This window comes from Moschus berezovskii, chromosome 17, assembly GCF_049115385.1.
Source record: "Moschus berezovskii isolate FMDL1 chromosome 17, NW_MosBer_1.0, whole genome shotgun sequence".
Classification (NCBI taxonomy): Eukaryota; Metazoa; Chordata; class Mammalia; order Artiodactyla; family Moschidae; genus Moschus; species Moschus berezovskii.
In genome coordinates, this window is record NC_142476.1 from 72,660,588 (window position 1) to 72,674,841 (window position 14,254).

At 37.6% G+C, this 14,254-nt stretch overlaps 1 protein-coding gene across 9 annotated transcripts in view; it reads left to right on the forward strand.

The window, feature by feature from the left end:
* The window catches only part of ESRRG (estrogen related receptor gamma), a 700,961-nt gene that overhangs the window by 623,579 nt on the left and 63,128 nt on the right, over window positions 1-14,254 (forward strand). For all 9 annotated transcript variants that reach the window (XM_055419897.2, XM_055419903.2, XM_055419900.2 and 6 more), the window contains 2 exons: window positions 8,169-8,279; window positions 12,370-12,531. In XM_055419897.2, coding sequence (XP_055275872.1) covers window positions 8,169-8,279; window positions 12,370-12,531 — 273 coding nt within the window. The remainder of the gene's footprint in view (window positions 1-8,168; window positions 8,280-12,369; window positions 12,532-14,254) is intronic.

Below are 14,254 nucleotides of genomic sequence, written 5' to 3' on the forward strand. Positions count from 1 at the left end.
TGTCCCACTCTTTGCGACCCCATGGACTGCAGCACACCAGACTTCCCTTTCACTGTCTCCCAGAGTTGGCTCAAATTCATGTCCGTTGACTTGATGATGTCAATCAACCATCTCATCCTCTGTCGCCCCCTTCTCCTCCTGCCCTCAATCTTTCCCAGCATCAGAGTCTTTCCAATGAGTAAGATCATCAGGTGGCAGAAGTATCGGACATGCACCCAAGCAATTTTCAAAGTTGCTGAATTGTTGCAATGGTATTCCAGCAGAAGTAAATTTAAATGTAACCATTGATCCTGGGGGTCTAGCTGAAAAGCCACCATCTGGGTTTCCTTCTATACTGCAAAACTCAGCCAGAGTGTTGTTGCTTTTCCTCCATGGCCCTGGTCAAACAGTCCTTGTCTTATTTCACTGATGTTTTAAAGAGGAACAGGGAGCAAGGAAATAAATATCTCTGGGTCCCTACCTCAACAGAAAAGCAGAGTGACTGAATCTGTTTATCATTTTTGGTTTACAGTCCCATAGCTATAAACGTCTATGTGAAGATGCTTTATAGAGTCATAGATGCAAAATGCCTAGCCCTTTTGTGTGTGCATACACGCTAAGTCACTTCAGTCATGTCTGACTCTTGGACTGTAGCCTGCCAGGCTCCTCTGTCCATGCGATTCTCCAGGGAAGAACACTGGAATGGGTTGCCATGCCCTCCTCCAGGGAATCTTCCCAACCCAGGAATCAAACTTGTGTCTCTTCCATCTCCTGCATTGGCAGGCGGGTTCTTTACTACTGGGACCACCCGAGAAGCCCCAGCCCTTCAGTGGGGTAAAGGTGTTCATCTCTCCTCCTGCTCATTCATCATTCTGCCCCACTGTTTACACACACTCCCATCAGGAGGCAAGTATTGTTTACCGCAACAATTGGACTTTATCTGCCTGTGCTTCTGCTTTTGGAGTATATATTAATACCACAGACTCTTTTCCAAGGGCTTCCCTAGTGGTAAAGAACCTGCCTGCCAATGCAGGAGATAGAAGAGATGCAGATTCCTGGGTTGGGAAGATCCCCTGGAGGAGGGCGTGGCAACCCACTCCAGTATTCCTGCCTAGAGAATCCCATGAATAAAGGACCTGCTGGGCTACAGTCCATAGGGCTGCAAAGAGTCTGATACAACTGAAGGGACTGAGCACACACACTCTTTTCCAAAATAGAATTTGATGACAGAGAAGCAGTATAAACAGAGTGCTTGAGAACGTGAGTTCTGCAGCCATGGTCCCCAGCTGCCACTCCTGACTCAGCCTCTTCCCAGTTCCAGTTTTCTCATTTGTAAAATGGAATAATAATAGCACCTCCCTCATAGGGTTGCTGTAAGTCTCTAGTATGTCTGTATACGTAAAACCGTTAACCCATTGCCTGGAATGGAAGAAGCTTTCATAACCCATGGATGTTCCGGTTGATTCCAAGACATTTCATACAGAGACTGAGTTATTCCATCAGAAATGAAGACACCGCTTGGTAGGGAGATGCGGGTATCAGGAGTCAAAACTACTGAAGTAGGAAGAAAGGAACTACATCATAAAGCCATGTTGAGCAGCATTGCTATCTCTTTAGAGAAGGTGCAATAATAGTAAGCAGATAACTAAGGCTTGGCATATTTTATTGTCTCTCACGATCCTCAGTACTTTAATATGATTAGATTCTTGCTGGAGTATGTGTATCAATATACAAATAAGTTCCACTCACCTTTTACTGTGGTGGCGATGAATACACCCAGCTACTTTAGGTAAAAGCTGGTACTCTCTGTAAGGATGCTGTTCTGAAGGAGAACCCCATCAGAGGCTGCCACTAAAATTCTCTCTGCTGTGTTTTGATGCTGCTGACTTGCCTTTTCTTCTTTCCTGGAGTCCCGCAAAGGGATTTTCCCTACCCTCTGTCTATGATGGTTCCCTCACAGAAATCTCAGGCAAATTCAGAGGCACATCTAGGTATTTATTTTTCTGACTGGAAGGAACCACATTTCCTTCCTCAGCAAAGGGAGCTGCAGTATCAGGAGACATAGTGCAAGAGAAAGTTGCCACCCTCTTCATCTCATTACTTCATAAGTTTTACCAGTACTTTCCCATCAGTTTCCTATCCTCGATTACAAGTCCTATTTGGTAATATTTAAGTAATCCAGCTATTTATTTAGGAGTCATTAAAGTCACTAATCTTTTAAAAAATGATTTCACTTTCTTTTTAAAGATTATTACTTTAATATGACTCTGTATCTTAAGTATTCCATGGGTCTGTGTAATTAATGTTTTGTTTTTTTTAGCAAACGTTTGTTAGAGAACAGTATTATGAAAACCTTGTCTTTGATTTAGCCAAATAGGCTAGGGTTGCCTTGTAGAATTATCTGAAGAGAACTTTTATTGTCCTATGAAATGCCTCTGACTTTGTGCTATTAAAAAATGTGGAAAATACTTTTGACTTTGGACTATATAATACTGTAAAAATTTGCATTTGGGCATAAAATGTAGACTTAAAATGAGCTGACCTAAGAAGGCCTTGTGCTGAACTGTTTTACTTCTTTTGGCGTTTATTTGCCTCACAGCATATTTTTTTTTCCCTTCTTGCCCTATTCTTGCTTTCTCAATTTTGTAAATTCTGACAGTGTATGAGATTTGTGATTCCCTTGTGGCAATGCAGGCACATGCAGTATTTGAAAGAAGCAATGTGAAGCATTCTGTTTAGTCAGTAATACCAACTATTAAAATCTTTTATTTTTAAAAAAAGGGTAATGGCAGTCTCCACATGAATAGGAAGTCCAATTGCCTTAATTAACTTCACATCCTGTCAAACATTGAACATTGTGGGTATCTTATTTCCTGAGAGAATACTTTTTTTTAAACTTTTTCAAAAATGGTTTGCAAGTGAAGTCCCAACAGAAATTAATTGTATTTAAGATTGTAAAGATGTAGAGGGCAGGCTTTGCCATTGGCAGTTTAAATATTTGGATTAGATTGATGTTTGTTTATGGCAAATCAAGATTTTCCTGGTCCGGATCATAAATATGGTTGTTTTTCTTTGTTTCTGCTGAAATAGTTTAAGACTTTTAAATGAAATGCTTTAGGTTAATTGAATAATTATCAGTTCTCTACTTAACTTTGTATTATGTTTTTATAGCTAAATTCAAAGAAAGCATTTTTCTTTTTGATAGAATTTGGGTTAGTTTCTATACCTATTCTAAAATAATCTCTAAGAGATATGATTAGTAACAGGGATGAGCAGTAAATAGAATGAGATACCGTATTTCTGTACTCACTTATACATCAAATATCATTATTGGACTTTTATCTTTTGTATTATCTTACCATTCAATCATATGTCAAATCTCTTGACCTATAGAACTGAGGCAGGGTAGACCGTCAAACTCCATCAGGGTAGATTTTCAGTAAATGATCATGATGCAGAATATACTTCAATAAAGTAACATAGCAATATTTCAAAAAAAATGTTGATATAATGTCAATATCCTTGGCATTTTAATATTTATAAAATATTTTAATAATGCATTTGTGTAATATCTAAATATACTATTATATTAATGTCATATTGGATCATTGCAGCAAAACATCTGGGAGAATATTGTCTTAATATTCATAATTTGGAAAGCAAAAAGTTAAGGAGTTCAACAAAATTCAAGAGCTGGTTAATGAAACAGCCAGAAAGAAAGCATTCTGATTTGTAAACTATGCTGTATTTTTTTTTAACATAGTCTTCCTATAGTATTTAGGAATAAATTGTTATTACAGCTGGAAACATTTTTCTGGAAAAACTTTAAAACTATAAATATGCTGATAATGGACTTCTTCATGATATCTGTGTAGTGCTGTTTTATCAGACTCTTTAAAATAGCTTTTACAGTTTTAGTGCATACATTATTATGACTCAGCTGAATAAACGTGTTTATTTTCAAAGATGCACACCTAAAGAGGCTGGGTCCACGTGTTTTAAGACACAGTTGAGGCTGATTTACCTTTTACAGCTATGCCACTTGTGTGTTTGTGTGTTCTGTGATTGTCCTGGGCGGGGAGTTGCAGGGGATTGGTTTTACTGAGTATGTTTTTCTTCAAGCACAACTGAGTAAATATATGAGTAATTTTAGTATGATGTAGTAGTTGCAGGTGTGTTCCTAGGATTTGAGTTCTGACATTTCACTGAGTATGAAGTGAGCTAAACTAAATCATCATCATCATCATTTCACTGCAAGCAGTATAAAAAGATTTCCCAGATTTTGAAAAGAGGTTAAAAGTGGTATAAATATATTTTAGTTGAAGCTATTGATATTTGCCTACTTTCCACGCCCTAAAATGGGGATAAAATTTTGACATTTAAATTATTATGATCTTTTAAAATACACTATAAATTTTTACCATTAATTGTTATCTGAACTTGGCAGGAATGCTTTCTCTGTTGACTGTCCATCAATTTTCACTACATAACTGTATTAATTATTAATCAAGTAGCATCAATATCTAATTTTTCCCTCTATAATAATCTACTGAATATCATTTACCTAAAGTTACAAATCATAAAAGAATCCTTTGTCCTACTGATCTTTATTTTAGGAAGTGAAACAGGGGCTTATGTAAAAAGTGCTTGAATATTTATATTTAGAAACTAGAGAGCTATATACAGTGGGATGGCTGGCTGGTTGGATGGATAGATGTATGTATCAATGAATGGGAAGGATGAAATAGATGTATGGATAGACAGTAGTTTATCTACCCACACACTGAGGTGAGGTGGGGCAGGGTGGGGGTAATAAGAAAAAGAGGAAAAAGGAGAAAAAGAATAAACGTAAGAGGGAGAACACGACTTTTAAATTTGGAGGGAGCATGCAGGGAGTAATATAAGTATTTCTGTAATTCATTGTTCAAAGTTGAAAGGAAATGCACCGTAATAAAATTATTTCTTAATACTTAAAGGATCTGTTCCTACAAATACAAAAATAATGCACGATACATAATAAAAGTTGTAAAAGTCAGTAAAGAGTATTCACTTTTTCTTCGTGATGTTTAGTAAGTTGTTTTCAGTGTTACACTTTCCCCATAAACTTGGGCCAGTTGTCTAAGCTGACTGGTGGCTCTCGTGTGGTATGTATGACTATGTCAGAACTGTTTCCAGCTGGGACCTTGAAACTAGTCTTTCAGCCATAGTCTTCTTCCATGTGCCTTCATGACAGAAAAAATCCATTGTCAGAGACTCACCAGCTCTGACTCCTGTATTAGAAAATATGTAGTGTATTGTTCAGCATTTGGCAGTGTGAGGCTATATTGCGCATGGTGAATGCATGTCTTAACAAATACCAGAAGCAAATTTTGGAGTCTAAAACCTAACTGAGATATATTCTATGAGCTTTCTTGGTTCTTTTTTTTTTTTAATTTAAAAATTTATTGGAGTATAGTTGATTTATAGTATTGTGTTATTTTCTGCTGTACAGCAAACTGAATCAGTTATACATATACATATATCCACTCTTTGAGATTCTTTTCCCATATAGATCATTAGAGACTTGAGTAGATTTCCCTATGCTAAAAATAGGTCCTTGTTGATTATCTATTTTATATATAGCAGTGTCAAGCTTATATATGTATATGTATGTATGTACAGCTTTATGGGTTCTAACAATTTTGGTTATTTTAAAATGTTTCCTCCTTTCATTAGCTTTAGTCTGACATTGCCTTTCTCTCTCTCTGTTTGTTTCATCCTGCCTTCTGTTTACACCTTTAATCATATCACATTAATATCCGCATTGTGTTGGACTTAGATGCCAAATGTGCTATGATACCACTCTTAGTTACGTATGCTTGGAATTTCCTAAACTCTTACAATGAAACACATTTGAATGGGTCTCAGATGAACAAATAAAATGTGGACACATTGTGTAAATTAGAAAACTATCTTGGAGAAAGAAAGAAATGAAAAAAACATGAAACATGAATTAAAAAGGGGAAAAGGGAGCAAGTGTTAAACTTTAATAAATAGAGGCACAATAAAAATCGAACATTAAAAATTAGATAATCAAAGGGGTAAAACTCTACTATAGGCTCAAAAGTACTTTAAAAGCAACAGTCAAGAAGTACAGTTTCTTTGTGACTCACTAGCACTACTGTTTTCATTAAACACTCCTCTGTCCATGGAATTCTCCAGGCAAGAATACTGGAGTGGGTTGGGTTGCCATTTCCTTCTCTAGGGAATCATCCCAACTCAGGGATCGAACCCTGGTCTCCTGCATTGTAAGCATATTCTTTACCATCTGAGCTCCTGGGGAAGCCCCTAAATACTTAGATACTACACCTAATTTTTTCGATTTTTGGTATTTATTTATCTGAATCTGCTCTCCTTGCTCTTGAAGTTTTCTCTTGATTTCATTTAAACTATGCTCAGAAGTTTCATTTTGACATTTCAGGCTTTATCTAGAACCAAGTATGTGTTTGTGTTTATCTCTAAAAGGAAATCAATTCTTAAAGTGGTATTATTAAGATAATATGAAAAGTTGTCTTTTTCTTTAGCTCATGGATTGATAATCACTTTTAACATTTGAGTGCACATATTCACCTTCAGGATTCACAAAGAAATACATCAGCCTTTCCCGAACTGTTTCATATAACTCAGTTACCCCACAATCCACATGTGCAACATGATATTGATAAATGTTTCCAAAACAGGATCTTTGTGACATTGGCTTGCAAAACATTGCCTAGTCTGTATCTCCCTCTGAGAGTTTTACAGAGGTTATTTGTGTGTTAAAAGCTCTGAGAGGTCCTTCAGTAAAATAATAATACTGAAGATGCTGTTAAACTATGTCCTAAACAGTTTGTGTGTGTGTGTGAGAAATACCAAAAGACAATGAACTGTTTGGCTGAATTTATTAATGGAGAGTGTTAATACTGTTTTTTTAATCAGCTAAGGTACAACCTAAGACCACAGAAAGAATCTCCCACCCCTCTCTTTATCCCCAAGTTATAGTCTCTATTTGATAAAGATTTATATGGTTCTACCCTAAACTTTGTAATTATAGACTGGAAACCAGGTTATTATCAAGCTCTTCCTCATCACTACCCCATGTAAATGAGACATTTCTTTCTTTTTAATTCCTTTCTTCTCCTTTTGTTCCTTTTCTTAATCTTGCTGATCCACTGCCAGCAAAACCTCCCTGAATCTTGACCTAATCCATCACTCTTGGGGAAAAAATGTTACTGTCAGTCTCCTTTTGCCTACTTTCTAGCTTCTCGCTTCATCTCTGCCCTCCTGACAAATCCCTTCTTCACCAGCCTCCTGAATTCTTTCAGGAATCTCTTCTTTCTATCCTGTGTTCAGTCCAAACCTACTCTCTGTTTTCTCTCAATTAAAGCAAAATACAGATGTGTGGCAAGATGTAAAGAACACACTCCGTCTGAGACATGTTGATGTTAGAACATGGAACGGTCCTTGGATCTCATCCCGTGTATGGGATTCCTGCTCTCCACAGCACGTGGAAGTTTTCAACTCAGTTCACTTGCACAGGTCCATGTGGAGTCCTCTGATAGACTGGGGTGGATTGGGCTTTGAATCTACTCAAGCCTACACACTGAGCTTTCAGGGGTGACTTATGAAGAGGACTGTTGTTTAGTCGTCAAGTTAGTCCGACTCTTTATTGTGACCCCATGGACTGTAGCCCACCAGGCATGTCCATGGGATTCTCCAGGCAAGAATACTGGAGTGGGTTGCCATTTCCTCCTCCAGATCTTCCCGACCTAAGGATGGAACCTGAGTCTTCTGCATTGGCAGATGGATTCTTTACCACTGAGCCTCCGGGGAAGCCCATGATGATGGGAATACACATTGCTAATGGAGGAAACAACATTAGCACCAAATTCCAGTTTCTTTGTATTAATTCTCAAGGAAAGGTGCCTTTTCTTTGGTGTGTGGGTGATTTTGATGGCCTTGGATACATGTCTTTCAGGTTGGGCGTCTCTTCCAGATTTGGTTTCCAATCTCTGGCAGTCTTGGCTTAACCATCACTTTTTTTTTTTTTTAAAGATTCCTCTAATCCGCCTGGACCGTTCAGCATTCTATTCTCTGTTGACCTCTATGTATTTGATCGGTCCCAAAGATAGTTACCTCAACAGTAAGTCAGTGCCTGTCTTTGCCCACAGGAGTGCGTCTTGACAGAGTACGTGGAGGTCGGCAGAAGTACAAGCGCAGAATAGATGCGGAGAACAGCCCATACCTGAACCCTCAGCTGGTTCAGCCAGCCAAAAAGCCATGTAAGTACAGCAGACACGTCTGGCTTTCCAGCACACGACATCCTCCCAGCTGGCTGCTCTAGATACATCAGTTTTGGCATGCCCATTCCTACTGACTCCAATGAGGCTTCTCTTCCCTAAGGCGGGTAGGGGGGTCTGTGGCTTTATTCCCAGGGACTGCCTTTGAAGAGCAATAGCAACTCAGCTGATTATCTTTTTCCCCCTATGGCTTTCTTGTCCCCTACCACCCCTCCCCCCTTTTTTAACCTAGTCATTTTGTAGAAACATAAGAGTACTAAGGCATAGCTTCTATGGTGCGACTTTTACATTTACAGGTTATCTTTATTTTCAGAGGTACATAAAACAGATCGTACCGTGATCATTAGTTCATTGGAGCTGTTAGTTTCAGATTTCACAAGAAAGTGATTTTTGTAGTTTTCACTAACTAAATGAGTTTGACTGTTCAACCTCCCAATGAAAATACATTAGGAGCCTCATTAATTTGCAGCTATGGAAGGTTAACACACCAGCCAGCAATAGATTAAAACAAAATTGAGTCCTACTAATAACAAGCATAGGTTGGTGGTTCCATTTCAGATGTCCTTATGGGCTTTATGAATTATTTTGTAAAAGCCCATAGTTTGATAATGTCCAGTTGCAGTTTAAAATGGTGACGGGTACATCACTAAAATTTACACCCTGTTTTCTTTGTTATTAACTAGAATATAGATACGTCTTTTAAAGAGGTAGAATATAGATCAAGGCGGTTAACTGTGTTCCAGTTTCTGAAAAATCAGTTCATGGCTGTACAGTAAGTCCCTTCCATACCAACCAATTCCATTCCAAGAGCCCATTTGTAGATCCAATTTGTTCATAAGTCCAACAAAATTAGCCGAGGTACCCTACTAACACAGCTATGTAGCGCTGTCCTGTAATAGGTTTATAGTACTTTTCACACAACTAACACATAAAACACAGACACAAAAAATAAAGACAGCATTTTTCATCTTACACTGTTGAAAAGTCCAGTAGTGCAGTACAACAGCTAGCATACAGGGGCTGGCATCAAGTGAAGAGGCAAGAAGAACTGCTGACTGGAGGAGGGAGAGGTGGTGGGTCATGGCAGAGCTGCAGGATCGTCAGCAATAGGAGACGAAGGGCAAGCTGCAGTTCCACTCAGGCCAGACGCTGAAAGTTCGCACCGTGAAGTTTCACATGTGGGGGGCTTACTGTAATGCAAAAGAGCTACTAATATTTTAGGATGTTTATGCACAGAGTTTATACAAGGCACTGAAAAGTGCTGCGGTGGAAACACTTCTCCTATTTAGCTGTCTCTGGCTCAGAAGACATAACTGGCCCTTACCAGAGGAAGTTGCCTCTAGAGCAGTTCTAGAAAAGACACTGGTCATTTTTGATCAGCTTTCAGGGGAAGAGAAAAAAAAAAAAGTCCTCTTTTGGACTCTCCAGGAGGGGGCGCTGCTGTGTGTCATCCATGTGAGCATATGGGCATCTGTTAAATAAATAAAACAGACCCTGAACTGTAAATGAAAGGACATTTTAGCTATGTCAAAGGAAAAACAACCAGTTTTACATAAAATTAAAGCTTAAGTGAACATATGGCATAGTTTCCTTTTGCCTTTCCAAAAAACATTATGTTGATTATACCTTCAATTGTCCAATCTGGCATCTTCTCCTCAGCCTGCATAAACTGTTTGGCATTCTGCAAATACAATCTAGGACTGCATTAAGCAGATTTTGCACATTAGAATCAAAAACTTTCTGATAATACAATAAAATGCAATAAACACTAATGCTTAATTTCATTAGAGGTTTCGTTTTCCTGGATTCAGTAAATGTCCAGACTGGCCATTTCTCATTCATTTTCTATGAACGTTGACTGACGCCATTGATGATTTCCTCTACTGAGAGAAAAATGAGCACCAGCCCATTTGTAAATCTACAGGGTAGAGAAACATCTATGGTTTTCAGCATAAACCTGGGAAATGCGGAGGAGGCTTGTCAAGTACCTTGAAGGAGATTACAGCAATTTCAGTGAGCTCCACTGGTCTGAGATAAAAGAGGACTCCTAATAAATCATTGCTCATTATCTTAAGGCCTCTGTGTTAATTTTCCTTAGTCCATCCAATTAGTGTGTTTTGGTAACAAACATTTATAAAACTTAATTTTCAGATCCTGTCAGATAAGTGTCAGGAGACTGGGCACTGGCATTGCTGAGGAAGTGGCTGGGGGAGATTTCTGGAGCCTGACTGATTGTCTGTGTTCTACAAAAGCCCAAGAATGAAAATTGGGTTCTATTGATTCTAATTAGGGAAACATTAAATAAGCTTCACCTCGAAACAGTGCTGCCAGCTATTCCATTTTCTGAATGATAGGAATTTCTAAGCCTTCACCAAGTTTTTCTGGCCCCTCTGGTCAAGTATCCATTGACTTGGCTTAAAACAGGTAACATTTTCCCTGTACTAAAAAATACTTGAATCATTATTTCCTTCAGGTACATTTTTGCGCCCTTTATTATTGCATTTCCTTCTTGTCCTGAGAATCTAGCAGTTGCTGACAGGTTTTGTTACAATGTCAGAGCAATGAAAGCAGAAACTTTTCCAAGCGTAACTAAAAAACAGGGTGTTGTTTCTATAACATATAGGAGAAACAAATGTCATTCTCTGCAGATCCTGCAAAAAAAAAAAGAATCTCTATTTGATCTTAACTTTTTTTCTAGAAAATATGATATTTGGGAATATTTCCTCCCAAATCTGTGTTTTTAATTTGGTAATAATCGAATATTACTACCAGAGAATATTGATGTTGATAATTTGAAATAAAAAGAATTCATGTGGCAGTCATAATATTGAAAATTTTAAACTATATCAGAAAAATTACTAATTGTAGCTTGGATAAGGATTCTTGTTAAAGGAGACAAAAAGAAAGCTTTGTTTTCAATTCTAAGATATGCGAAGTCTTTTCATTTTGAGTTTAAAAAGTTAAAAATTTAGAGGAAAAGGCAAACAGTGAACAGAGAAGAATCTTTGGCTTGACTCATAAGATCCCATTTAAGACCTTAGTTTTCTAGAGTAATAAGATGTAGAATATTGAAATATCTGGGTTTATTCTTACCTATTTGTATCTCCTCACTTAGAAGAAAGTATCAAATCTAAAACTACGTGTAAAAATCGGAAATAGGGCCAACAAGAAAATTCATTCCGTTAGCAAGGCTTTATAACCCCTTCCATAAACTCTCACATGGCCCTGAGCGATAAAACACATTTGATGTGATGCTTTCCATTCGTCTCTAGTGTTTACTTTATGAAGGATTTTAAAAACATATATCACAAATTTCGGACAGATAGATCTGAACCAGAGAGTGAGCTGAAGACAACAGATGATAAAAGAGGACTGAAGAATTAGACGCTCAGAAGAGAAAACACTGTCACATTTAAGTAGGAGTTTTTTCTGCAAACTGACATTGTCTCTATATGGAAGATGGGCTGGGTGTGTGGAGACAAGGAGAGAGGAAACACATTCCTATTGAAGGCATCCCACAGAGATAGAGTTATACAGTCAGTAATTCACCCAGGCAGAAGGGCTCTGACCTTTGCTCTTTTTTTAAAGGAATTAGGACATTTAATGACTTTCATGCCCATTAGGTCTATGGGCACTAGATCTTTGCCTCCCGCATTGCGTTCTATATTTCAGTGGTTTACGTGGAGTTTTATTTTAAAACTGCTGTGTACTATTTAATCTGCTTCCCCAAATCCCACGTAAGAATCAGAGTAAACCCAGAAAGCGTTTAACTCCTCTTATCTGTTTGCTATAAAAAATTTCATTACAGGACAGATGCTTCATTCCAGCAAAGGCAGGTAAAGCCAAGGAGAAGCAGAGAACTATCATGACTGTAGCAGCTTATTTCTTGCTTTGGGTTTTCCGAAACACTTTAATATACATATATTGAACCATAAATGGAATATTTGGGGTTGATTATAGGCTATTCGAGGCTTTGGTTTTTTTTTCCTTTCAAAACACCACCTAGTTTAGAATGTGTGAAAGAGAAATGATGCTACTAGTGATCCTGGAGTGCTCTGGTCTGATCCTGCAGATAACAAGATTGTCTCACATTTGTTGGTGGCTGAACCGGAGAAGATCTATGCCATGCCTGACCCTACCGTCCCCGACAGTGACATCAAAGCCCTCACTACACTGTGTGACTTGGCTGATCGAGAGTTGGTGGTTATCATTGGATGGGCGAAGCATATTCCAGGTACATTTTCTGAAATGAAAAAGAAAAGTTTGCAATTAATCCCCTAGGGTGTATATGTTGATTTAGGCCAATTCACAGTTTTCTCATTAGGAATTTTAAATTTTACTTTTTTTGAATTTATATATTAAAAAAAATTTTGGGGGGGAGGTGGGGGGCCACCTGGCAAGGCATGTGGAATCTTAGCTCTCTAACTAGGGATTGAACTCACATCCTCAGCAGTGAAAGCACGCAGTCCTAACCACTGGCCTTCCAGGGAAATCCTGTTCATTAGGACTTTTTTTAAACCTTTACATTTGTCTTTGTCATACTTAATTTAGAGCTTTCCTATCCTAATAGAAGCATAAATCTTTTTATAGCTATACCATCTTGAATGCTTGTTCATTATTTTTTCACAAACGAAGGTACTATTATTGCCAACCTCAGATAAATAGAATATAACTTGTTAAAATATTTAAAGTCTGTTTTGCCTAAGAAAATACTTCAACTTTTTCTTTTCACTTTAAAAAATGTTTTTTATCAAGAGTAGTCTAGATCCCATTTTTCCTTTTAAAAATCATTCGTTTTGTCATTTGTAGTGGCGATTTATACTGAATTGCTTTTCATATTTGCTTATTGCTTTGGTTTACAATGAGATATTTGCCATGAATTTATACATAGATTACAAAAATAAATGTTAAACCAACATCATAAATTTTCTGTTATGATAACTTTAGAGTAGTATTTTAAAATATCCAGTGACTTTTCTTTCCAAACCCATCCTTAGATCAGTGAACCTATTACCTGATCACAAGGTTGAAGAATTTTAGTTGTCTACTTGAATTATTGTCTGTTTGAACTCTGATCTTCAAATAGTTTACACACAAATTTTTGGATGATGAGCCATGTTTCTTTGGTAGAGTGAACTTATTTCTGTCTCCTTAAACTAGTTTGTCTTTATGCTTTGAATGCTACAGTAATTTCTTTAATCAAATTGATGGAAGTTCCTTTCCCAGCCCACACTGAAACCAATTTATTGGTCATGATACGCCAGCTATGTTGCTAACAGTCGTAACGAACTGTCAGGCGATATCGCAGTGAAGCTAATTTGAAGTCATTAGGTGTGCAGCGTTCAGGCGACAATTTGTTACAGTGCTTGGGAACACAGCTGACATTTCTGAATGGCTTTGTTCGCTGCAGTTCTAGATGAGGCCAAGCAAATTGTAAACTAATTTAAACATCACTCTGTATTATACCAGCTACTTTGTCTTACACTGTTTGCTAATAAAGCACCCCAAATTAGGTCAAAACTAGTTAAATAGGTGAGCTGGAGTGTGGTCTGTAGCAGATACCTCCACAAGGGTCACTACATCTAAAAGAAATTTGAAAATTTGATCGTGTGGATGGTTGGTTTGCATTTCGATTATGATCACAGCTGACAGATTTTCAGGAAAAGCAAAAAAAGAAAAAATAGGATATGCTAAAAGATGGTGAGCCATTGGGAATGGTAGCAGGGGGAAAAGCTGGAATTTGCCTAAACAATTATATGAAAACTTATTTCGAAAGAAAGTGTCAATGAAGGGATTTAGAAAGAAACACAACTAAGATTTGTTGAAGAGTCCACATATATTTTTAAAAATAGCCAATATATAGTATATCATTTATATTTATATATGCTGTTACTGCTGCTAAGTTGCTTCAGTTGCGACCCCATGGACTGTAGCCCGCCAGGCTCCTCTGTCCATGG